Source organism: Plectropomus leopardus, chromosome 6, assembly GCF_008729295.1.
Source record: "Plectropomus leopardus isolate mb chromosome 6, YSFRI_Pleo_2.0, whole genome shotgun sequence".
Lineage (NCBI taxonomy): Eukaryota > Metazoa > Chordata > Actinopteri > Perciformes > Serranidae > Plectropomus > Plectropomus leopardus.
Window position 1 is genome coordinate 7,012,382 of NC_056468.1, and position 27,621 is coordinate 7,040,002.

Genomic DNA, 27,621 nt, shown 5'->3' on the forward strand with positions numbered 1-27,621 from the left:
TAATATCTAAAACATGCTTAAGTTTTTAAGTAATTATGCAACAGATTTTCGTTTAAAAATATTGTTGTTATGACGAACTGAGGAAGGCTTTAGCTTCAAATAGCTGGCACAACCTAATCCAAAAGAGCTGAAAGTATCCAGTAATTCACAAGGAAAACAAATACTTTTGGATAACAAGCTCTTACATTTATTGTCTGACCCTTTTGTGGACCCAGACCCTTAGGTTGGAACCAATGCCACAAACCAGAGTTGTGATCAATGCTATGATACAAATGAGATTAAAAAATGATTCAATTTATCATTATCATCATTATCACCCAGGCAGGTTTTTAAGATTTCTGAATTAAAGACCAATAATGACATATTTGTTTACTTCACAATAAAATCGACTCCCAATGTCAGTCTCTCCTTTTAAAGCTAAAGGAAGACCTACACTATGCTGAAATGCTATTGGCGCTACAGGGCTTCCCATGATGGAGAAAAAAAGCCTTTTCCAACAGCTCCCCTCCCCCGCAGCAGCCCGACAGCTCCAGAAGGGATGCAGGATGCTTTTCAAGACGCTCATCCCCCCATCGTTCTCCTCCATCTCTGGCTATACGTGTGTGTGTTGGTTATTGAGCAGCAGTCAGATGGCTGTGATAATACAAACCTGGGATTTGGCCAGAAGATTACTTGGAAACACACTGGGTGGCTGGCAAGGATCAAGCCCCCGTAGAGGCTTTCTTTCATCTGCTGTGCAAAAAAACTCCTTATTACAGTCTACTCAACCTCTACATGTGGCTCATTCATTGTGTGAGAAACCGGTGGGTTGGGTCGCCTTCATTTGCTGTTTTAATTGCCATGCAGGCTTTTCATGAAGCGTGAATAAAGACAATGACGAGGTGATAGGTAGGTAAACAAGGGTTTCAAATGTTTATTTCCTTTAATATCAATGGCAAATATAAATTGCTGCTCCACATTTCCAAAGGGGTTTTTGTCCCCCAACATTTGATTTATTTAGAAGACAATGTCCAAATTACCCAATTCTTAAAAAGTAAGTGCACAAAACGCCCTCCTTTAAGTTTTTCGACATTTGACCTTTCTGAGGGGAAAGGTCGGCAGGCGACGACGATGTTCATGGAGCTATGACGTGGTGTGTTGGTGTGTGTGTGTGTGTGTAATGCATGAAAGCACCACGCCTGAGACCGTCACAATGAAAAGGAATGGCCCTTGCGGTACATGTCGATATATCATATACACTCATATACTTCTGTTAGGTCTGTTTTAAGGCATTATCAGCCGCTTTGTATGCAGGGACAAAATGTGCGAAAAAACAAATTAAATATACACATGAAGTTTCCCCTGACGCTGAAACCTATAGCTTAAACAACTGGTCTGACTGTAGTCTTGTTCTTTGAGAGATTCCACACCTGCTTCTTAAGGCAGATGCTGAGAGCACCAGGGTTGTTTTGAAAGGGGAGGGAGGGTCGGAGGTGAGGAGCGATCGCTGATGCACGCGCTGCCCCACCGCACGCACCTGCCTCGCCTGCACCATGGATGCCAACGCAGCATGTGGAGGAGGGAGTCACGCTCACACAGGCAGGAAACACACACACGTAGACTGGCGGAAGACGGACAAACAGGCCATGGATGGAAAAAAAAAAGTTTAAAAGTCTCCCGTGGACAGACATTAATGCTTAGGTTTATACATGAAGTCTTCGTCGAGTGGACTTTTCTTTTTTTTTTGTTTTTTTTGCATTTTACTCGTAAACAAATGAACAAAACAGAAACAGCCTTACAATTATTATTTTTTTTAAACCACCCACCCTCTACCACCCCCAAAAAATCTCTCTGAAGACAGTGACGAAATAAACACACGTGCGCGCACTCACATACTGCATACACACACCGACAGATGGCATTTCAGTGAACACACTCACACCTAGTTCCCCTTTAGTCCCCCTTCTTTCTACACAGTTCCTCTCCGTTTGAAAAGGTTTCAATTGGACAAAAAAAAGAAGCAGCATTCCACACTCAAAACACTAAACAATCTTATCATCTAGATTTTTTCTGGTTCGTCTTCATGCTTCGACTGAGATTCACAAGTTTTTTGGATGCAGGAGCGGGGAGGTTCCTTTGGCGCCTTGCAGTTAACGCTGCAGGGTTGAGGACAATCTACATTCAAAAAAAAAAAAAAATGCTGCAATCCTCTCCCTTCCCCGTGGTGGTTTCAAACAAAAAAAGTCTCACGAGGCAGAGTAGCCATTTTGTTCAAACAGCTTTCGCCAGAGGAATCACCACCGCCCTTCAACCACCAGCTCCTCTCACTTTTTAATTGTTTTTATCAATTATTCAGATTTTTTTGTCCTTTTATTCCCCCCTTATAGGGGCAAGATGGCTTTGCTAATAATTATAATCATTACGATCAATCACAAAGAAAACATTCAATTTTCCTAGGAGCACCGTGCCGAATTCTGAACAGACACAAAAAGCCTCGAGGCACAAGAGACATTTCTAAATACTCTATGGATTGACTAGGCTGTGCAAACAAACTACACGTAGCAAACTCTCAAGAAACCCCACGAGAAGAACATAGGCTATGACTAATTAAATATATTTCTATATATTCATCTATATATTTAGTATATCTAATAAATACATTTGTTGATAGACATAGAGATCTTTCTGTAAACTATTTACATTAAAAGGTGTTTTCAGAAACAATAAATAGCTATGGAGGCAAGGCAAAGGAGAGAAAATCTGTGGTTTTATCATTTTAGCTTTTCAGATGTGAGAAACATTCTGAGCAACTGAAAAGTCAAAGCCACTCCTTCTGTTTTTAGGGCGACTCGGCTCAAACTGAACTCTCCCGACATAAATAATTGGCAGGAACATCCACTCGCAAAAAAATAATGCTCTCAATCGTACCTGCCTGTCCTCTCTACATAATGGAATGTGCTCCAGTCTCTCGACTGCTCTCAGTAGATCAGCTTTTCCCTTCCTGTTAATAAAATCTGGTGAACGGGGCAGTGAAGAAGCAAGTGTACAAAAACGTACCAGCACCTGCCAAGATATACCAGCATTCGGCCTGGTGGCTGGTGATCAAAGTTCCCAAACCTGCTATTGACCCCTGTCGTCTCCAGGCTCAGACGTGACATACACACATTATGATAAAAGGATGCTGTAAAAACGCCACAGTCATCAGAGAGAGGCAGAAAAAACATCAAACCCACCCCAAAAAACCCTTCCATATCCCCCGGCCCCTTCACAATCTCATGCTGCACAATTTTTTTTTGTCGTTTTTTGAGATACTTATTCCTCTGAATGGCAGGTGTGGACAGAAAATTACAGGGTAAGTAACGAGTCTGCCAATGCTTGATACCGAGGGACGTATTGCTGTCGGCCCGACTGTTTGACACCACACACAGTCCTCTTTAGCGTCCCCCAAATTCTGCACGCAACTGGCATGTTTTTCAAACACTTACGTTGTCTTGTAACATTTCTGAAACAGCTGTGGTGGTGGTGGGGGGGGGATTTAAGTTTTTAAGAGACAGCGTTTGAAAAAAGATGAAACAGTTTTGTTTACAAAAGCAATTGCAAGTGCAAAAAATACCATGCACAGATGGCTGACTGGTGAGCAGGGCAGAAAAAAAGCCCCGCGTCATGTCAGTGTCAGACCTTTGGGAGGACTTTGTCTCAGTGGACAACTAGGAGAGATGGAGCAGTGTGTGTGCGTGTGTGTGTGTGTGTGTGTGTGTCTGTGTGTGTGTCTGTGTGTGTGTGTGTGTGTGTGTGTGTGTGTGTGTGTGTGAAGGGTGAATCTCATAAGTGCTTCCCATGGCTCTTGAGGCATAGAAAAAGAGGCAGTGGGACATTGTGTGGTAACATTCTCTGGCTGAAAGTTGTGTTTGGGATGGATGGACAGAGAGACGGAGGGGGTGGAGTGTCTTTGAAATCCCACTCGTTTGATTGGTGCAGAGCAGAGCGGGTGACACCCCTAAAGACTGACCGCTGATGATGGGCTGGATGTGAGCGGGTGTCTCAGAGGTGCTGCAGTCTGGATGGAAGTCGTCGTGGGGACAGGAAGTCCGCAGAGGCTCGGCTGGAGGAGAGGCCTCAGACTTGGTCAGTCCTGGTAGGGAGGGAGGGAGGGGAGGGAAGGGGAGGGGAGGGGTCGAGGTCTGAGCGGGATCAGGGAGTGGTGAGAGAATCTTGGGACGGGATTGGCTGAGGGGGAGGAGGTGGGTTGGGGAAGTGACCAGTTACTGTCTATAGGCTGCAGCCCAGCTGCTTGGTCATCTCCTGAGTGTCCTGCAGGCGCAGCAGGCTGGCGCTGGAGTAGCCCTCGTCGCTGCAGCTGCTGCGCAGGCTGCCTCGCTCGTCCCCTGAGTCGCTCACACTGCTGGTGCTCCACTCCAGGTCACCCAGCAGGTAGTCTGTCCCCTCCACATCCACATCCAGGTCCTCTGTTGGTGCACAGAGGAAAATTTTGATAAGTCTGAATGATCATTCAACATTAGTGTTCATCTATTCAAGTTTTTCTCAAGGTTGCTCATAAACTGATATTACTACTTTAATCTTTCCTGATAGGGTGAGAGACGATACAGGCGAGCTGCAGACAGAACGCATCAGCTGCTGTGTGTGTGGTCATCATTCTGTATGCACTGCATCTGCAGCACGGCCGGATTCCATTTCTTATTTTTACCCCTAACTCTGGTTTTCGAGGGCCACCATGCCCTTCAGAACGGAGGGACAAAGGGAAGCGACTGAAGTCTTCCCCTGTGAAAAGGGACAACCCTTAACCCTTTGCAGCTTGAGCAAATTGGCTTGATTGCTTTCACGTGTCATGTAAAGAAGGCAATGAGCAACAAAAGAAGAATCGACCCCAAAAATGAGTAAGAAGTACAAGAAAATTACTTTAAAATTAGTTTTAAAAAAAGTAAATAGAAAAGAAGCATGGCAAATAAGACCAGAAAAAAGTGTTTTTAAAAAATCTAATAAATCTGTAACATAATTTTAAATATGTAATTGTGATCATTGTCATTGTAAGGCAGTGTTTTCCCGGCACTATGTTTTCTCCTTTCAGAAAATTAAGAAAAAAATATAGGAGAAATTTAAGAGAACGTTGCCGCATAAGACCCATTGTCTCAAATTCATATGAGAAAACGGTTATGAAGGTGGCTGAGCCAGCGGCTAGCAGCTAATGGTGCTAACAGCCTAATTAGCCAACTAGTAAGTTGCTAAGCAACCCACTAATGGTACAAAAACATATTGCCACTGAGGTACACACACAGACACCCACATTCACAACATGCACCAACATGCACATGCGGCCGTCATCGTGAATGTCTTATATTGAACCTTAAAAGAAAGACTTTGGCTTCAATAAGAACTCCAAAGATTGATTTTTCAGCTGGTAACCAGAGGATAGATGCCTCTGGGATTCTTTGAGCTTCTCACCACATTCAGACATCACGTTATGATAGTCCTCTCTCTATTATCTACAGGAATGTTTATTGTTTTTACCTGGATTCACCTGCTTCACTTTATGGAGCACAGTGAGTGTTATACGTGTGTGTACCTTGGTCAGAGTCGGACTTGTCGGACACAGTGGAGCCGGTGCTGTCCATGCGGATCCTCTCCACCCCCAGCTGCTCCAGACGCCTCCTCAGGTGTCTCTGCTCCCGCTGTAGCTGCTCCACGGTGTGCTGAGCTCTCCTATCGCTCTCCTCCAACCTCTGCAGGGCGGGAAGAGGAAAAAACACACAACACTTGAGGAGAAGCCGTCAGAAATGTTGCTCTGCGAGTGCGTACATCAGTGGCTTTTCAGTCACTCAAACACACATCACACACCCATCACAGCGCTCAACAAACTGCCGTCTACACACTGATCAGGTGAGTACCAAACACACACGCACCTTGATATGATCTTTGGCTTTCATCAGCAGGCTGAGGGTGGTGTGCCGGTTAGCATCTGGTCCTAAGGGAACGAGGGATTTCAAGCGTTCTAAACACAGCCGTAGATGTGCCCGTCTAGAGACAGAAGAAGAGAGGAGGAGAGAGAAATGGTCAAACATGATGATGCACACAATAAACTTGATTTGTTAGACATGCGAGTTCATTCTTGGCCTTGTTTATTTTTTTTTTCCCTGGAGCTTTTAACTGCATTTCATGGTCTTCATTGCTGGAGGGAGCTTGCTCAGTTGCATCAGGTAACCAAAGCAATAGAGGTTTGGTCACATGACAGCAGCTGAGCCATCTCATTGTGCAAATTCGAGCCCGCACAAGCCTTACCTAGGGATGATGATATTAATTTTTCTAAACTGGTAACAATAAGATATCAAATGAATACCTTTGTTGATTGCTTACTTTGAGGAATCGAAACATGTTTTTTAAGTCCTGCAAGTTGTGCTAAAAAACCAGAAATAACTCTGGCCACTCACAGCCTTAACCTTTGAGTGACATCATTTTCTTTGCATATAGACCTATCGTTTCATTAAGCATGCGGTAAGTTATGAACGAGTGAGGGAGGCTGTCATGTGGCTTATCAGGAAAAACATTACTCATTGTGCATCAAGCATGTAACGGGAACAAAGACACAGCTGCAGACTGCCTGCGTAGGTTGACAAAGTCATTGTCACTCATGTCACAGTGACCCAACTATTGAGATGTATAAGAAGCTGCAAGGAGAAGGAGAAGTTGCGCTCTCTGCCTGAAACTCTTTTGAAAGTTGATAGCGCTTGTTTGTAAGTGTGTTATTAAAAACTCAGAAAGAAACTTTCTCTGTGAGCGTGTTAGTGAAGAGTCTCAGTCATTTAGGTCACGGTAATTCTCCGTGCTATATTGTAGGGTAACTGGACTTGCGTGAGTTTCTTGAAAGGGTTTCACCTGTCATCTGAGAGGCTTCTCCAGTTCTGGACCTGAGGAACTGAAAAAGCCTTTTGCATGTGAGGCAAAACATTTTCAAGAAACTAAGGCGAGTCCAGTTGCCTACAATATAGCATTGAGAATTTGTGTTAAAGAAATTCCACCACGCTAAATGGCGTGGCTGCTGGAGAGATGGCCTAGACGGAAATATCTTAGCTACTATTGGATGGATTGCTATGAATCTTTAAGTTCATGGTCTCTGTACTTTGAGTTTGTTACTAATTAGTAAGTGTGAGCGTGCTCACGCTAAAAACTTAGCTAACATGACAAATAGAGTCATTGTGAGCAGGTTAGAATGTTGACGTTAGCATTTAGCTCAAAGCACCATTCTGATATAACCTTACAGATCTGCGAGCATGGCTGTAGACTCCACGAGTAGCCTAAGAAGAGCCTAAGAAAACTGAGAGAATTATAATTTTAATCAAAAACATTCTGATTAAAGTATAACTGTCTGAGTTGGCGTTTAATGCAATGTTTGGATATTTGACATTATTTTGTTTCAATAGTTAAAGGGGTTCTATGCAATTTTCAGAGTGCATGAATTGTCTGCACATAGTTCTTAACACAAAGGTGGTTGAACCAGCAGCTGACAGTGCTAACTCCATAAACGGGGCTAGCAATAGCAACTGTTTTGACAGCGCCAACTGTGTCAACAAAAAGGGGAAACGGAAGGTGGGTGCTATGCTTCAGCACTGCCGCTGTCCCAATATTAGCAGTAACCGCCATATAAATGCAGTGCAAAGCGACAATGATGTGCTATCCAGAGGGATTAAAACATACACTAAAATGCAATTTTCAACAACAAATCATAATCAACAAACCACAGAGAAGCTTTGTTGTTTATGACAACAAACCACAGAAAAGCTTTTTTGATTAAGACAACGAACCACAGAGACGCCATAACTCCACTACATCTTTGCTACTTAAATGCTCTCGCACAGAACCTTTAATGCAACAAACACAATTTGGACTGCATCAAAGTAGTATTCAAGTCCCCTGCCTATTATAAGAGATTATTAATGCAACTTTGCGTTAAATAGAACAAAGAAAAACATTTTTTTAATGTCAATGAGTTATTTGTATTTTCCCTCTAATAGCCACTATGCAAGCGCTTTGGCCCCTCTGCTTTCTGATGCAAATGGCAGTTTCACATTCAAATATGTGTTCGTGAGTAAAGGTGTGAACATGCAAAGTTGTATATGAAGTAATGAGACTAGCGTGTGTATCTTCAGCATTGTGACATTGCTACATAGGATATTTGAGAAACAGCATTTAAATCCTTCACTGACAAGAAGAAAACAGAAATGTGCTGAAATCCAAACAACATCTACGACATATGTTCAGACGTGAACTCACTATGAATGTCACCTGTCCTATAACACAGTTCACATTTACATTTCTCATCCACACTCCACTTCCTCCTGTAGCCACTCAGCCTTGGCAGTTGCTATGGTCTGGTGGGTGTTTGCGACCACTTGACCCCACTGTTACACAACACACACCTCCAGCTCCAGCCTCGGCGGAGTGTGTACGTGTCTGTATGCCTGTGTGTGCTGGAGCGAGTGGGCGTGTGTACGTCAGACTCCTCCTGAGAGCGAGTGTAAAAATGTTTTTTTGGCAGCTGAGGGCCCTGCTGGATGAGCTATTCATTTATTGTCTGCTGCAGGTAATCCTGATGTGAGCGTCACTGCCGGAAAGAGTTTATTCAACACTGGACACATGGAAAGAGGACGAGACTGATTTGACTGTGGGGAGAGGACGCACACAAGTACATTCTCACCCCGTGCCCTTTTTAAAAACGCACTCGCACTGCAAGTGAAGCCCACACGCACATACAAAGCAGTGTTCGGGTGCTGAAACCGAGTGCCTGTTTCTCAGCTGACTCAGTCCAAAGGGCATGCAGATTGTCATTACATAACTTGGAATGCAAAATGCCCTGGGCTGTGTTGTTCTGACATAATCAGCAGGGCTGGCTAATATTTGTTAAACAACGCTGACAATCAGCATGAAGCACCACAGGTCACATGGTGTCTGAGTGAGAGGAAAACACTGCAGGTGAGGCTGTAAAACAGCAGTATTTCAGCAACAGGTTATTCTGGTTCAGTGTGGCTTTAGTGCAGTGTGTCAATAGGTGAGCGTGTATGTGGAGCTATAGGTTTGTGTGCTATCAGCCTGAGGCAAAAGCCTGTATTTCTCTGTCCTAGTTTTGTGTCCTTTTGAAATGCACGCAGCCGGTCCAAGTGGTGTCCCAATGTGATCTGAAATCAGGTGCGAGTCAAGTTTCTTACAATGAAAACAGCTGTGGCCGAGTCATTTGAAAACGATTTCTCTTGCAGAAACATTGCAAAAACTGCACTTCTGTCAAACTACAACTAGGTAAGTGTGATGCACGTTGCCTGACTGGCAGTATATCACCCCACTGTCTTCACTCGCCCTCTGACCCCCAGCAGTAACTGCCTGTGGCCATCTGGGAGGAACTCGCATGTAAAAAAAAAGGCGTGGTGGTGTCTGGAGTCATGTTACGTGGATGTAAACACACACCCACATGCACGCTCTTCGTTCCTTATGCATTGACAAGAGGGGAGGAGAGCTGTGCAAAATAGGACTTTGAATGTGTGTATGGAGATTTCACTGAGCCAATATTGCTTGAGGGGGGGATGGGTCTCGTTGCACTCTGCTGGCTTTGCTAGCAGAGGGTCGACATGCGTAATTTACTATCTGCCTATGATGGCTTTCTATCATCAAGCTACTGGTGGGAGAAACTGGCTAAAGGCTATGAATGTTCTCAAGTGTAATACGACGGGCTGCGGTCGTAATTTTGACTTACTGCCGGGCATGAGGTGTCCACACACACACACAAATGCTCAGGCACACACACATGCAGAGGGCTAAATCCCAGGCACAGGCCACAGTGCCATATATTATTCAGGCTGTCCACTGAGCTGCTGGTTTGGATCAACTAGCACAGGCAGGATGGAAGCGCCAAAGTAACAGGGACCGAAAAAAAAGAAGAAAATAAAATAAAAGACTTGTTTTCTGGCCTAAAATGTCTGCCTGAGAAACTGCTGGAAAATAACAGCAATTTGATTTTTTTTTTTTTTGGACTCATTACAACCTCGCAGCTTGCTATTACAAGTGGGACATTTTTTTGCCAAAAGTATTATAGCTAAAGTATCAATGTGTTGTTTCGTAGCAGGAGTCTGCAGCCATGTTAGCAGCCCTGAGAGGCTGTAATTTGGCACTGTGGTGCTTTGAGCTAAACGCTAACATCAGCACGGTAAGGTGCTCTTAATGTCAATGCTAACATGCTGACGTTAAGCAGGTATAATGTTTACAATGTTCAGCACCTTAGTTTAGTGTTAGCATGCTAATGTTTGCTAATTAGCAATAGACACAAACTACAGCTGAGGATTATGTGAAGTCCTTCAAGTATTGGGGAAAATTAAAATGATGATGGTGCTAAACAGAAAGTCAAAGGATCGTCAAAGTGATAGAAAGTCATCCTCTGATGACCATGAATGTGTGCACTAAATTTCATGGCAATTCACCTAATAACTGTCAAGATATGTCACTCGTTACTGTCTTTTTTATTACATTCCTGATTTACACAATCAAATTAAGTAAGTAGGAAAAGTAATATTGGACTGATGGATTCACACAGTCCAAAGCAGAGCAGCATGCAAAAACCAGCTTTATAAAGTTTTCTTGGGACAGATCTAATTTGTCTCACCAGTTACAGCAGGGGTTAAAACCAAAGGTTTTATATAAGATTAAGATCTGTTTCGTGATTTGATTTGATGCGGTTTCAAAGTGTGAATGCATGTACAATTTCAAAAGTTCAAACACAGTAAATGTGTTGTTTATCCCCAGCTAATGTCAAATCTGTCATTTAGCACTCTACAACTGTCTCATTTTATAGGGCAACATCACTTAGTTATTGAGGATACTTTTACCCAAAATTAAATTTAAAAGAGAAAACGAAATTAAGAGAAAATGGCAAATAAATGCCTTTCTTTTATACATTAGTGGGATAGCCAGGTCACAGATAATTATGAAAAAGCAAATTATTTACCTATTGATATAGTGAAATGGCAATTTAAAAATGGAAAACAAATTTAAAATCCTACAAATCAATTCCTTAAAACTAAATACCAACAAAAACCCAAATTGAAAACAGAAAAATGAAAAAATGAACTTTATTTTTATTTTTTTGTATTTTTAACATCTTATAATTTAAGATTTAGAATTTTAGCATTTTATTTCAGCATTTTCATTTAAACTTTCCTGTTTTTCACTTTCAAACTGCAAGTTTACAAACAGTTGTCAGTTCAATGCAAGATTTTCTTTTTTTTATGGTTTCCCTATAACTTTTTAACACTTCATTACGGCCTGTTTATTCTGAGTACAAAAATAAAAATGCATCTATCATTTTCTCTTTCAGTTTTAATTTGGGGTAAAATCATCCTCCACACTCAACAGTGATTCTTTGTCTAACATGCAAAAGTTCTTTCCATCTACAGCCCATCAGTTACACACTTTCCATGGTGACAGAGGAACAACAACAATTCACAACCATGCGCAAACACACACACATTTTTACATACCTGTTCTTTTCCATTTCATTATGCGTAGACCTGTGGAGATAAGACACATATCAGAAACCACACATAATAACAGGGCCACTGCTTGAACAGAGTAAGGTTTCCTCTCTGTGAGCCATCAATGCAGTCCAAGGCCTTACTGCAGGGGACTGAGAGAGAGCGAGAAAAGGCTGTGTGGGAGTTTATGAGCAGTCAGAACGGCTGACAAAATGAGATTCTCGGAAAAATAGAAGAACGGGCTGGATATTCTGATGCCCGAGGCTTGTTCTACGGAGGATACTTGTGCTTTTTTTAAAGGACTCGGTGCCACACTCGGATTCGTGATGAAGAGGCCAGGGGTAAACATAGTAACAGTAACTAGAAACAGAAGCCAGGGACTGTGCCCCTCCATATTTGCCTGATTATCCACCGAGCATGTAGAAGTGAGAGAGGTGGGAGTGTAGGAGGACACGGTGCTGAAGGTAAACGGAGAGATGGAGGTGTGCTAGTGGCCAATATGACTCCTGCATTGCAGTGTTGAAGCGGCATTCACGCTCAGGGACAGACAGACAGAGAGGATGCAGAAATGGGGTTATGTGTAATTTTTGGAATGATGGATGAGTGGTGGTTTGAGACAGGGGAGGCAAAGATCGCCATAGCGTTCCTGAACTCTCACCTACTGTACCTCCACCTGACCTCTCAATCCTCCCAACCCGCTTCCCAAAATAGCCTCTGCACCTTGAGCTCTGCTAGACTCGACACTGTCACCACGTCATGACCGAGATCTTACGAGGACTATCACTCACACACATCTTCATTCACCTCCATGTTTGACTACTTTCACTCAAACTCAGAATTACTGTCTTCCACTAACCTCTAAACAGCATTGGGGTCATGCATGCATGTGTGTGTGTGTGTGGTGCGGGGTATCATCTTGTTTCAGCGTTGGGTGCTCTCTATCTCACTTGGCCCCCTCCAGCCAGTGTGCATTCCAGTGCAGGGCAGACAGCCGCTGGTGACATAACAGCGCTAGCAGGGAAATGATCCCACTTATTGAGGTTGGATTTCAGGCTCTGGAGCACCTCCTGATCCAGTCCCAAAACCCTCTACCCACACCCATGATATGACGGGGTACAGCTAATATTAAGTAATACTGAGTAATAATGAGGTTTTTTTATTGTGGGTGTGTGGAATAATGGATCCAGTGCTGTAATTCTATATCGGCACATTACACTGAATCAGTCTACCAAATAGTCACTGGGTTTACATTCAGTACATTTACATGCAAAGTTTAGTCAAGCTATGGTTATAGCTCAATTAGGCCGTTTAACTGGACTTCTGTCCTTGTCCCTGTATACAAGCGCTGGGAGAAAATCAATTTATTGATGGAAGTATGTCCAACTCCACCAAGACAGATGGAGATGTGGCCCCTTTCAGCTAGTTGCTATAGACCTATTATATTGATGTAGTCCAAGATATAGACCGAATCACAATGATCAAAACTGATTATTTATAATTAGGTGTGGACTGATAGGGGTTTTTCAGGGTCGATACCAATTTTAAGTACTTAATGAGACAGAATACCGATATGCATTTACAATAAAAATGACAATATTTCTGTTAAAATGTAGAATTTGGAATCTAACAAAATCCAACACAAAACTTTGTTGAAACTCCTTTAGCAAATGTTTCATTAAAACTGAAACTTTCAACATCATATACAGCAACTTTTTTCAAACAGTTTAGTGAACATTTTAATGAAAAATGAAGGAATAAAAATAGCTCCCTGAAGTTTTACATGGTAAAAGTTCCTCCTATGTTTACACTCTCTTTATATGTATTGCTTACTGCTTTTGGCTTGTTGGTTAAGTGTAATATGCACACTTTTTTATTATATTATTTTGTCAGCGATCATTGGAATGAAACGCTGATACAGATAGTTAGTCAAATATTGGCCCCAATAATCGCCCAGGCCAATAACCTATTGACCCCAATTCACAATTACTCTGCATCAATTACATATAATAATATTATAATATAATAATATTAAAATCAAATGGCACAGAGCAAACTGGGCCGTAACTGATTGGTTTTAAGCCACCTAAAAAAAAAATTAAAGAAGTCAAGTTCAGTGTAGCCTATGCCATATTTGGAATACACGGCTTTACCTAGACATAAAACACCCCTTTCTGCCGGGGATACGAAGCTGTTCTATCAAAAACAGAGAAATACAATGATTTTACTCCGCTGAGCAGCGGAGCTTCTGGTCTACAGCTGCTTCCATCAGCTGTTGTGGACAGTGAGGAGGAGAAAATATTAAAATATAGTGCACACTTAAACCGATATTGATTTTTTTAGGTGGCTAGAATATGTTTTGCTGTGGCCCCGTCCACAGCAGTACATCACTTAGCTTCTGCACCGGTGTTGCTAGACTGGACTGGAAACACGTGCGGATCACCTGGTCCACTTAAAGTCAGATTATGGTGTTTACATGATGGAATCTTGTCACCTTTTACGATTTTTTTTTTTGCAATATATGTGACATTTCATGCTTAGTTGCTAATTGCCTTTTGCCTTGATTTTGAAAGAAATCAGGGTGTAAATCCCTGTGAAGGGCATCTGAAGGCAGCACAAGAGAGTTGATGTTGACCCAAGTTTTAAAGGGTTAATATAAATGACAGGAATGATGCCCAAAAATACACTAGTAAGACCAGTGTTGTACAAAAAAGACTCTCTGAGTGCTTGTAAGTCAACTTACAGAAGTAATAACTCTTAAATTGTTGTGAAACTACTCTTCGCAGCTTCTGTCGACTTGGTCAGGGCATTAGGTGTTTTCAGACCAAACAGTTCTGGGGACTCCCTATGAGGAACTGCCCACTGGGGAACTTTCCTAAAATGAGAACTACATTCAAGAACTTTCTATCTGTTTGTATTCACACTGCCAGCAGAAACACGGATGACATACCGTAAGCTAGCCAGTAGTTGGTATAACACCGTCACTTTCATTTTGATGAGTCAAAATCCATTCAGTATTTCCACTGTGACATACAGTATACTCACTAAAGCCTGGAGTTCACCGTTAGACACTTTGTCCATGTTTGCTTCCATTTTTTGTCATTATGAGCTGTTGTTTATGTCTTTTGTTGACTGTTGTTTACACAGAGAAAGGGTTTATGGAAATTGCAATTGCCAGTGCTGCATTGGCTGTGCTCATCATTGTCACTTGCGTCACACATTGTTCCTCTTGTGCTGGGAGAGTACCTACTCTCAAACAGGAGCTAAAAAACTCCCTTAAAAATGTGGTTCTAAGAACTGTGAACTTTACGAGTTCTTGTGGTGCAAATGAAACAAAAAATGGGGTTCTTATAACTAGGAAAAGGTTCCTGTGGACCAAAAACGCCCATTGTCAAAAAAAAATCACCTTTCTAATAATAAGTCTCAGTCTTATAAACTCCATATTCAGTGTAGACCTTAAGTCTTCCCACACAGATCCTTGAACAAAGTCTTAGTGTGTGGGGTCCATGGGCTATTATTTGTTGAGGGTCCTTGATGGAGATATTTTAAGATTATTACATGCTTCAAATCTTCACTGAATTGTAGCAAGATGATTCACGAGCGCACCTGTCCTTCAGCTTGGTCTACAACAAGACTCTTCTCCATGAATCTAACACTAATCCATATTTTCACTTCTTTAGCCTCGCCCTTCAGCCTGAACAACGCCGGTTGGTGAGCACGGAAAGACTCTTATTTGCCTGCTCAATGAGGATGGCAAGATGACTATATGATTTCCATAGGGCACTGGAGTTGCACAGTGTTTGTGTTAGCGTGTGCAGGGTGGGGGAGGACTCTTCCATCTCTGTAATGGAGGAGCTGGTGCTCTCCACTGCCTGCCAAGAGTGAGAACAGAGCAGGAAAGACACAGAGGGGTGGAGGAGGTGAGGAGCGAGCGAAAACACAAGTGGGAGAGAGCGATGAGGGGGAGGGGGGAGTCACTACTACTGACACACATGCACGCATAGAAACACGGTGACTCCCCTCCCCCACGGCCTCACACATCCATGCCATGGACAACAACACAAAGTGGAGGGGCTTGGACGTACTGGGTTGAGTGGCTTCACCATACGCCCATGGCTGCATGCCCTACATTTTTTACCAAGTCTCAGCAGCAACAAAATAACTTATCATGACTGATTAATTAATGATACGTTCTTCTCTGGCAGAAATCCACCCTCCCCCCCCACAAGAGGCGAATTCGTTCAGTCACAGCGCCGGGCTGACTGTTAATGATCAGGAGCCAATATCACAGCAGACCATATCAAATCATCTAGGCTGAGCTGAAACCCTTATTAATATCAAGTCTGCTCTTAAATAGTAATGAGTAATAGTAGATTAAATGGTCGTAAATGACGAGGGAGTTTCTGCAGCTTGATATAACCTTGCTGTCAACCAAATGAAATGGTAAAAGTAAATGCTGGTGAGCTAAAAGGTTTCAGGGCTGGAGGACAAACCTGCAGCAGCTCACAGTCTACTTGACATACAAAGCTAGTCTCACTTCCTGCACTAAGCATGTCTAAAAATATTGCGCTACCTAAGCATGTTAAGACATGTTCGGAGCAGGAGGCAGCTGTGTTCTTGCAGTGCTCCACATCCAGCTCCTTTTAGTGCTTAGTGGCAATGGAAGAACAAATTTTTCACCGTCACTGTCAACGTGCTCAAGCCCAACAGACATAACCCTGGCCGACAGGCTAAACCAAATATTTGAGTAACACAAGAGTAACAAGAGTTTCTTTGAGAGAGTATTATTTACACCTACACACATGTGTACATACAACGAATGAAAACCGTCTTCCTGTTGATCAAGTGCACTAATTGGGTAAATGCTGGTAATTCTTCTGAGTCTTTGCATCACATTTTTGGCAGTCGACTGGCGCTGAAACGATTAGCCAATTAGTCAGTTGACAGGAGATGAATTGGCATCCATTTTGATAATCTAATAATCTAATAATAGAACTAGATGGCACTCTGCTTGTGAGGCTCAAAGTGCTTAAAAAAAAAACCTCTGAAAAATTCAACTGCAATTCCTCTTTCTAGAAATCATGACTCGGTTAATCAAAATAATCCACAGACCTTGTTGTGACCAGTTTCACGGAGGAGTGAGTGAGTGAGTTTATTTACATTTGTGCTCACAGTTAAATCTGAATAGATTCAGAATTCACCATAAAATAAGTAAAACTATGTATGAAATTTACATAATAAAAAAATAAAATAGAATCACGTTAAAACTGTACAACTATACATGTATGCTCACACACACTATACATCAAATATTTTCATAATACCTTACATACATTTAAAAAGCTATTAAAACAGTAATATACAACAGCACAGAATTACACTGCCAAAGGACCCCAGGAAAAACTTCAGCTATCCCGATACTTTCTGCACACCCCCAGCTGGCTGTAAATGCACTCATCCTTCTGTGCAGTGACATCAATTATATCACTGCACAGAAGGAGGAGTGCATCTACTGCTTGCTCATGTAGCACCACCAGACAGCAAATGAAGGAAGCGTGCATCTACTCATGGACAAGAGGCTATGTTAGCTCGCTTCATGGTGAAACGTGAGCTAGCAGTAGATGCACTATTCCTTCTGTGTGGTGGTGTGGTTGGTAAGGGTAGTTCAGTAGGAATAAAATAACTGCTACACGAAAGTGATCAAAACAAAGTCTGTGGATTATCTCTACTAACCTGGTCAGGATTCCTGTTAAGAGACATTGCTGATGAGTTTTTCAAATGAATTGTTGGCACTTTGAGCACTACAAGCTTAGTGCCATCTAGTTCCATAATATTATAGGGAAGACAGACATCTCTATGTCTCCTACATCCTGCAACTCACACCAAAACAACCTAGACTGATATATGGCACTACAGTTAACAGGACATACAGTACATTTTGATAATGGGGTGAACTGTACCTTTAACATAAAAATACTGATAAGTTCTATGAAGGTATGGATTACATGATTTTGTATCGCAGTCTTGTAACTCAAGATCTGCGGATAATATAGCTTGATATAGTACATTGGGCTATGCGAGGTGACAAGCCTATACATAAACATATTTACATGCGTCCTATCACGTGCTCTGTACACTGGATACTGAACATGTCCCTAAGTCATCCAGAGGACATTTTAGGTCAAGGTATTCTGCATACAGACAAGTTTATGTAATGCATCATCAACAGCATCTAAAGGTCTGTTGTCATAGATAGGGACAGGGTGTGCTATAGTGGTTCAAATGGGGAAAACTTTCAGACTGTCTCTCCTTTACAACATTCGAAATGTTGCTATAGTTTGTGCATACTAAAAGTGATGAAAGCAGTTGTGTCAAGGATCAAAAACAACAGCAGTGGGCATTCTTGTCAGATAGTCCGTTTTATAAATTAACAAGCATGCCTAGAGATATTAGAGCTAGATATACAGTACATTGGGTTACACAAGGTAAGAGGCCTATATATGAACCTGTCCATATGTTTACCCTCATGTGCTCTGCATCAACGGAGGCTGCTAGCTGTAGCACTTGAAGTACATCAGCATATTGCAGTGATTGCAGTTGATGTTCTTGCCTGAGCTTTTTGAGCATTTTTGAAAGCACTTATTGCAAGTCGCTTTGGATAAAAGCTTCAGCTAAATGCTAACATTCGTGACATAACCAGGTATAATGTCTATCATGTGGCCTGGCAGCCCCTGGTTGTAATATCTGTAGCCCTTTTTACAGCGCCTCTTCAAGGTGGGAATTTTGGGCCATTATGACTACACAGCGTTCTGTATAAAAGCTAAAGTCACATAATGGGGGGACAGTTTTATCTCACCTTTAAGGTTGCATGGGAGGTAGTAACAGCGCTGGAACAGGTATAAACTGCATAAATGTATAAACAGGACCGCTGTGCATCCTACCACGAGAGATTTGAAAAGTAGCAAGTGGCTAACTGTAACATATGGCCGTAAATATCTGCAAATTGGTAAAACAATAAGATTCAGGAGTTTTTTTATCCTCCGAGCAGAGGATGAGATCAGCCGCCATATAACAGAGAAGGTAAATGATTGCTATTGTCACTTTATGCCATTGAATTGTTTGTAAAACGCTGCTGACGCATATGTTATATTTCACACTAGAGGCCGACACATGTCACAACAGTCATGCCTCTTTTGATTCCGCAATGCCGGCATTCTGTCTATAATCATACACTGGATAGGCATGATACTTCCATCACTTGGGGTCTGAGTAAAAATGCAAAAGCGCTATGGAGAAGTGACTTTGTAGCTGCTCTATAATGCGATCTCTGTGTAAAACAGAGATCGCACTAAGAATTGCCTCTTTCCATACACTGGACAGTGTTTTAGTCAGCTGCCCTTTTCTGATAAAAAGACACTACGGTTGCAGCAATATACCAACGTTGTGTCTTCTGAAGAAGCATATCCCCCCATTACACCATTGTTTTCACCATCACTTGCACGAATTAGCTGTTTTTTTTCCTGATGTTTTCATTCAGGGCATCTCATGTGATTTGTGCATAGGTCATATAGATATATTCCACCCATGCTGCTTTTAATCACAGAGCTTTTTCATCCTTGCCACTAAAATAATCAATATGCTCAAAAGCTTTATGTTCAAACGGGTCTCACAAACAAAATTTCTCAATTGTACAAAATCCAAACTGCAATCCAATCACGGAGCGCAAATTGATCCGTGGGGTGTGGATGCAACATAAATCTGTCCGGATATGATTGATCCATGGAACTATACGTGTGTGTGGTAGTGTCCATTGACTGGAGCTGTCAGGACATGCGCCCTCACTGAAATGTCTTCTGCAGTCACCTTGACTGACCCAGTTTGCCTTACACGAGTGGCCACTCGCTTTAAGCCAGACTGATGTTTGCTGCTGTCAGTCACACGCTTTAAAGAAGACAAGGGGAAGTCAAAAGGTGGCTTTAACCCCACCACAGGATCACACATACACATGCAGCCCCTCAAACAAAAAAAAACAGATAAAATTATATTGAATGTGCTCACATATGATTCTGTCACAAGCAAATTACAAGTGTGATTGGTAAAAAACAAATACCAATCCAGAAAATAATGGAATGATCCTGCTGCACTCAGTGGGGACACACTCGAAGAGTGGATATTATGGGAGCCTTGTTGCAAGAGCTGCAAATGATACAGTGCGTATTTCCTGGCCCCAAGGATTTGATATGTCTTTACCTGCTACTTGTGTTTTTCTTGCTTTTGCTTTTCCTTTTCAAGCTCTCCCTCTCTCGGCTGCTGATGAAAGGAGGCATGGAGGCATAGCCGTGTTCAGCTTCTGCAAGCAAATAAACAACATAGTGGTCACATGTCCAGATACCTGGCAATGCAAGATATAGCTACTGTGAAAAGCAGCCAAACCGAGAATAGAAAGACTGCACAAATGTGCCACATTTGATCTGGAGCCTTTTTGGAATTCAGTAGCAATGTGTTGCGCTGAAGTGCCGGCATGCAATGGATGGATTTCCTGCAGTATCTTTATACAGTATTTTCTCCCCTTCAGCCTGGACAATGATGTCATCTTGAACTGGAATAAACCCCACTAGCAAACCACAACAGAGGGAAAGGAGGGGCCTGCATGAAAACAATGTCTCCCTGCACATCTGACTGCATCTGCCACATATGCAATCATTTTTAATCAGAAAGGCAGATGCACGTGTTTTTTGCACATTTGCAGCACATCCAAAAATGTCTGAATATTAATATTGATTAGCACATATTTTGTGTAGGCGATACATTCTGATGTTAATGAATTTAATGCATGACCTGTTTACGTTGTGTAAAAAAATAATAATAAAGGGCAGCAAGAGGATTTAAAATAGCCTTTAAATGTCAGGTGCATAAATTAGCACGATTCGGGGGGAGGGGTGTCATTGTAATTTTTTACAAATAGACCGTAGAAAACAATACACTTTACCTCGTTCCCTGCGCTCAATGTACTCGGCTGCTTCGATCAACATCTGCACCATTCCGATCGCCGCCATTTTCAACAATAACACTGATAATATAACAATCCGATGAGGGATTCCGTGGCTGCACACAACCTGCCTCAGGTCCTAACACTGCTCTCCGTCCTACACTCAGGTGGCTTGCTCTTCTGTCAGTTGTTATTTTGGGGGAAAAAAAGGCGAGAGCCAAAGCTACAGAGTTCCTCCTGCAGTGTTTCAAACGGGATATTTAAAAGTTAAAGGTCCCGAATGCAGCACCAATTAGTTAAAACGCCACATTAGCCTCTTCCTTAATTATGAAAATGGTTCAGGTAAAGGGTTTGGTGTTAGCTGGCTGGTTAAGGCTTGACGCTAACACTTCTTCAACAGCTAAGGTTGCTTTGCCCTCTTTATTGAGCAAATTGTTAGCTAAATATCGTTGCTTTCCCAGGTAGTTCTTCGAGAAAAAAAAACGGCTTGTTGACAAAAATAAAACGAAGAGTTGCTTGGCATTAAAAATAGCCGAGTACTGTTCTGTTTGGCAAAAAAACAACAACTTGGCTAACGTTAGCGCTCGTGACAAGTTGCTAAATTAACGATGAAAAGTTGCTGCTAGCTCGGTTGTATCTTGCAAAATGTAGCCAATCAGAAAACAAACCCGTTGGCTTGTTCAGTTGTCACAGACGTGCCTGGTATTAAATGGATAAGAAAAAAAATGAGCTAGTTATCTTAAAGTTCAACCGTCGATGTCATCCAACCTTATCGGTTCGGGGCTATGTGGCTGGCTAGTTTGTGCTGGTTTATCGCTGATCACGCGTGAAAACGTCTCGCTGGAAACGCAGATAGCGACTGACATCAACTGAGGATCAGTGAGTGTTTATCAAACTGCTTCCAAAATAGTGGCTTGTTGATCTGGACGACAGCTAACTACTGTACTTCACCACAAAGCTCCTGTGTGCTGCGATGGGATTGGACACTGGACAAAGCAAATCAAGTTCCTATTGGGTGATCACGCCGTCAATCATCGGGGGTCGACGCGGGCTGCTACTGAGGCCCTGAATCGGCCATTTTGGTTATAATTCACATTGGCTAAAGCTTTCTGTTGAGCCAAAATGGACCCAGTTGCTGCGTGACACACTCAGGTACGGTGATTGGTTGCTTCCCTGAAAGCTTGTTAACTATTGGCTGCTATGCCCACGAGCTAAAGTGACAACGCCCGCGGTTGACAGAAGACACACCTCTCTGCCATGCTGTTTCGCGGTGTATGGCGATGATTGGTTCCCGTCATGTTGTTGGTCTTGTTTCGTGTTCAATGATTGGCCAGATTCACATGTTCTCTTATTATTGGCCTCTTGCTTCGCCTATCACAAAGCAGAAAATCACGCATGCGCACGCCCACTTTCTTTCCGAAACATGATGGCAGTAGAATCGAGTAGAATCTGAGAGTAGAAGTCTGCTTGAAAAAGAGACGGACGCTCATTTTAAAGCAGGAAAGTTGCAGGAATTACACTAACATCATGGAATGAGTTTATCTGCTGGGAAAAGCCCGACATCCAGGATTTAATTAAATGAAATAACGAGAAACTAGCCCATACTATAGCATATGCTTGTAGGACACAAAATTAGATTATACTCGATGATATTAATAAGAAAAAAAACATACAAGCAAGCTACACAAGAATGCATATCCGAGTCCATAATCTGAGTGTGCATTAGATTATCTAATGCTATAATCTCTTTCATCAAGTCACAAATGTCAGTTACATGATATGACAATAACATATCAGAAAATGTTCCTCTGCATATCACATGCAAGAGGCAAAACTAACCTATTTTTTTTTTCAACATCTGGACTGCAGCCACACATTTTTAAAATGCTTTTATTTCAAATAAAACTCCATACACCTCAACAACAAAATTCAACAACAGTTGACACAAATCAATTCTAAACCACAGCTGAGTACTGATGGAAGACACTTCAAAACAAAAAAAAAGTATATACAGCGTTGTTGCCTAACACAAAACAGGTTTAAAATAGGAAATAGCACAGTATCATCCACAGCTATGAGGAGAGAACAGAGGTAAGCTTCTTGGATATCGCAATGAGTTGTTGGTGCTTTCAGGCGATGAAGTCCAGTGGTCTGTTGAATCCACCTTTTCTGTTCATGTACTGCCTAAAAAAAATAAATATATAAAAAAACATTACATCACTGTTACCCTCGCAACACTTGCAGATTACATCATCGAGCACCAATGGGAGAGCCAGGATCTCTGCATAGAAACACCTGCGGAGGTGATTGGCTACAATAACGGTGGTTGATGCTGAGAGCGCTCACTGTGAAGGGGCTGAAAAGTTGACACTGAAACTTAGAAAAATGACTGATGTCTGGGTATCAAACAAAAACGCTGAAACAATCACTATATGTTTGCAGTTATGTGCAGCACTGTTGCCATGCTGCAAAATCAACAAACAGCTCCGTGCAAAGAAAAACTTTTTTGTAGTTTGCTCTTATTTCAATTATTTTTAACCCATTATTCAACATTTAGTGAAGACATATAACCAAAAAACAAACAATATTAGACTGGATGTTGGATAAAAGTAAGAAAACAACAACAATAATGAACATAAAGATACTTTAAAAGAAAAGAAAAACAAGAAGAAAAAAAACAAATAGAGCGTTGCCTGGGTTTAGTTACATTTCATGTAAAAGCTTTGCAGGATGGGTTTGGTTTAGCGTTATTAAAACTTTTGTTGTTGTTTTTCTCGACATACCTGTATTTTCTCTTCATGGTCACATTAACGGCGTATGCATTGACTGATCCGTCAGTTTTCTTCCCCTGTTTGGAAACAACGTTACTGCCTCTCACATACAAAACATCACATGTTGCAGTTCAAGGAAAACAGTGGCATATTACAAATTTTACATCAGTTGTCTCTTTTCGCCTTCTATGGCTCCTTTTATTTTCAAAACTCATTTTAAAACTCATTTAGAGTTTTGAATAGCAACACAGCATAATCAGGAGCTACCTAATCTGTGAATCGTGGCTCCTTTGACACTGCAGGAGTCGCCATGCGTTTGAGGAAATTCTGAGCACATGTGTATCGTGTATCGAGTAGACCCAAAAAAGATGAATGCAAACAAACAGTATGCCTATCTTCACTTCTGCTCTGACATGCAATGAAGTTAATTTGAATTAAACTGCACCTCCTGGTGGCTGCAAACCATATGACACCCTTTGTGCTCTTACCTTGCTGGAATCAAAGGATCCAAATCCCATCATTTTCATCATCTCAATCTCCTCTTCTGTTTTGCCCTGCATGTCTTCCGCTGTAGAAAAAAAAAACAAAAAAAGGAGATACGGTTTTGAAATTTGGTTAAAACTTTAACGGTGCACTTGATTATGACGTAAAATAAAGCAAACATTACAAGGGACACATTGATCCAGTACCTGAGATCTGAATGGGCTTCGACTTTTCCTTGGCGTCTTTGCGGTCATCATCACGTCGATCGGAGGGAGAGGAGGAGCGGTGACGTCTGGGAGGAGACCTGCAGGGGAAAAAACAAATGGCTGTAAAATGGCTTCAGGATGGGTTAACCTCGACTACTGAAGTCAGACACTTCTTCAGCTTGAGGTAAATAATACTGTTTATGGTTTATTTAAGTCTGTCAAGTTTGCAGGTAAATGTGCTTGATCCCAAAGAGCAGAATGCTCTAAATGCTCTGCAACAAATCTGAACAAATATGCTTTTCAGACAGTCCACTACACTGACATTTGGTTAAAATATACATCTACTGGATTCCAAGTGGAATTTAAGACTTTTTAAGACTTTTTCAGTGCCACTCAAAATTATATTTAAGACTGATTTCACTATAACCAAAATTTGGGGGACAAAAGAAGACCTGACACCAATTAGTAAGGGTTAGGGAATTTTTTTTTGCCAAAATATTAACTTTTTTTTGTTAATCAAATTTGTATTTAGTTTTGTGGGTACAAAAACAAATAATAACAACAACGAAATTAGAACCTCCCCTCCCCACCCCGACTGGCTTAAAATATTCTTTATGTCATGTAATTTAAAATAAATTAATGAATTTTTAAAAAGAAGAAAAAAAGACATACTTTATTTATAAAGTTAGATTAGATTTTTTTCTTACTTTATTATAAAACATGGCTTTTGGGTGATAGCAATGCCAGCAATGTTCTGTGATTTTTTATTTCTATTTTTTTTGTACCTATCATTTTGAGATTTAACGATGCAATGTCAATAAAAAGATTCATAAAATTGTACCTTTTATGTCTTTGCACATTTAAGATTTGAAAAATCAATTTAAGGCATTTTATGACCAATTAAGGCCTTATTTTTAGATTTACTGATTCAATGCCTTTTAAGACTTTCTAAGGATCCGCAGGCGTCCATTATCCTTAATTTTTGCAGTGGCCAAAATCCAAATGCCAAAGAGAGATACCAGCCGGTTTTCCAAAGCTGCAGAAAGTGTTTCCTCACCTCGAACGTCTCCTGTGAGGAGATCGTGAGCGACTTCTCCGCCTCTCTCTGTCCCGATCTCGAGAACGAGAGCGATCCCTTTCTCTTCTCCTTCGTTCACGCTCCCGTGAAGCTGAGCGGGAACGCCTTCTCTCTGCAGGAAAAATGGGGAAAATGAGATTAGCCTTGAAACCTGAGAAAACTGGCCATGAACAACTTAACAAGTAATGACCCCAAAGTTAGCAAAAATTACAAAAAAGTTACAAGAAAATTACCCCCAACTTTAGTACGCAGTTTAGGTTCTACATGAAAGAAAAGGCTCTGATCTCAAGTACATGTCTTCAAATACACTTTAATTTGATTAGGAAAACAATCCCTCTATGAGGTGCAGATTAACTAGTATTGCGTAAAATGTGTCTGGTTGACAATACGGATAATGATCGATAAACCGCCCATTAGGAATTTAATCAAACAAGTGAAATTTAATTGATTAAGGCTATGAAATGCTGTCAAAATATATGCAATTTTGCTTTGAGCTTTGACTAAAGATCAAACATATTTTGATATTGTTTGAAATGAGCTTTTTTTCAAATAACAATCGATTAATCTATCGTTACTTTTACCAATTACTCGCTTAAGGAAAGTGCTTGCAATTTGCAACTCTAGTTGACAAAGTTGTGACATGGAGGTTGCTGTTCCTGCAGATCACTGTCAGACGCTGTTATGTGAAAGATGTGTTGATACTCAATATCGTGTCAGCTCATTTGAAAGATATCACTCTGGTCAAAAAAGGACAGAGTTAAACTTAGTATTTCTTTGGTCAATAAATCGAAACCAAAAAAGTCCAGGGCACACTGTTTGCTGAAGTTAAAAGCTTGTAATAAATGGGCTTGATGCCTACAACTTTAATAGTATTTACACGACCTGATGAAGAACACGCTTAAAGAAGTAGACATTAATATAGGCAAAGTTGTAGGCAAAATTATATAGAATTATATGTATAATTTATATTAGTGGTAAATTATCACAACTGGCCAAATGTTACAGCCAAGGTACGACTGCAGGGGCCAAACAAGTCTCCATGCCTTAACTCTGCTGCTAATTTTATGCTAATTTTAATCTTACATTTTGAGTTTGTAAACCCCCCAAAAAATAAAAACGAACTACAAAATCAGCCAAATATCACTGACAGCTTCAACAATGTGTCATATCTGCACTGACTATAGATGTATAAGATACATACAGCCAGTCACAGTGACCCTGTGATCATGCTGAAGCGCTGAATAATGTTACCTAAATAAATGTTAGCAACAATGTGCAATTAAAATAGGTAGGTGACATCAATGCCAGCGTGGGTGGCATTTTACGGTTTAAGTCATTGTTAAAGAAATAAATTAAGTTTATTCAAATGTTCTCATAATTCTGCATATTTCTCCCCAGTGTAAAAAGGAAAACTGAGTTCAAACAGCCAGCTAACGTAACCGAGACGCTGTGTTGACGTTAGCTAACTTAGCTAGCATCACCTCAGTTTCTTACCTCGCCTCGGAGGAGTTCGACTCCTGCTCCTGCCCATTTCCCTCACAAATGTTGACCTCGTAGATCAATGTATCACTGAATAGGAAACGATGTAAGGTGAGAAATAGTAACAAATGGTGGGTTGTGTGTTTGCGCTGATGATAATGGCTGCTGCCTGGAAGCAGACTCTTCTGTTGACGTTAGGGTTGACAACTTCCGGTGACGTTTCTACAGACGCGCGTCCTCTGCCGGCTCGGAGGAGAGCTGCAGTCTGTGTGTCACAGCTGCAGCTGTTATTAACAGTTATTAACTTGAGTGATGATAACAGTAATAGTAATTTTATTTGGGACTTTAACACTGATGACTTTTGACTTGTGCCTGAGCTTTTTGACCAGAGAAAACTTAATAACTAGGAGAAGATTGCCACTACAGCTGCTAGAGCAATCCTCAGGTAGGCCCACTTGAAATCGTTTTTGGAATTATATTACACTCTTTTAAAACCCTTTAAGTATGACTATTGCTTTCTGCCTATTCTTTATATTATTATATTTTTTATTACGATATATTATATTAATCTATAATTTATATATTATTAATATTATATTAATATATTAATCCTTAATTTTTCATAAGGGATTTTGACTTTGGTTGTAACCTCTTTTGTATGGATCTACTTTTTCCTTTAGCCATGTTTTTTTTTTTTTATTGTTACCGGTGGAATGGCTCATCTGATATGTTAACATGTCATGTACCAACCCATTCAAAATCAATACAAATGTAATTATCTTTAGGTTTGGGGAAAGTTTTCATAATATATATGTTTAAAAAAAAGAAAAAACATGGTAACTTTCCCCAAACCCAAAGATAAAAAAAACCAAATTTGTTTTGACAAAGAAAAACATTTTTAAAGGCATGCATGATTTTTGTAAATTTAATATATTATTCCTCTATTGCTAAAATGGCATTGCATTTAGTGTAGATTGCATTATGACTTTTTAGGACACGAAACTCAAAGTCAAAGATTTGGGACTGCAAAAACATGACCTGGTTCCAACACTGGTAGCATTTCCTCTTAATAAGGTATTCAAAAGGTAAATAAAGCACAGAAGCATAGACATAA

The 27,621-nt window shown here is 41.0% G+C and overlaps 2 protein-coding genes across 2 annotated transcripts; both read right to left on the reverse strand.

The window, feature by feature from the left end:
* Positions 1-885: 885 nt before the first annotated feature.
* mxd1 (MAX dimerization protein 1) lies at positions 886-21,418 on the reverse strand. Its single transcript, XM_042488244.1, has 6 exons — positions 20,491-21,418; positions 19,752-19,851; positions 11,511-11,540; positions 5,898-6,012; positions 5,561-5,717; positions 886-4,445 (listed from the first exon to the last, which is right to left on the reverse strand). The coding sequence occupies exons 1-6, from the start codon at positions 20,555-20,557 to the stop codon at positions 4,249-4,251; spliced, it is 666 nt and encodes a 221-aa protein (XP_042344178.1). The 5' UTR covers positions 20,558-21,418; the 3' UTR covers positions 886-4,248.
* Positions 21,419-22,364: 946 nt separating this feature from the next.
* On the reverse strand, positions 22,365-26,692 carry snrnp27 (small nuclear ribonucleoprotein 27 (U4/U6.U5)). Its single transcript, XM_042488725.1, has 6 exons — positions 26,523-26,692; positions 25,008-25,140; positions 23,951-24,048; positions 23,750-23,829; positions 23,274-23,338; positions 22,365-22,674 (listed from the first exon to the last, which is right to left on the reverse strand). The coding sequence occupies exons 1-6, from the start codon at positions 26,557-26,559 to the stop codon at positions 22,620-22,622; spliced, it is 468 nt and encodes a 155-aa protein (XP_042344659.1). The 5' UTR covers positions 26,560-26,692; the 3' UTR covers positions 22,365-22,619.
* Positions 26,693-27,621: the final 929 nt, after the last annotated feature.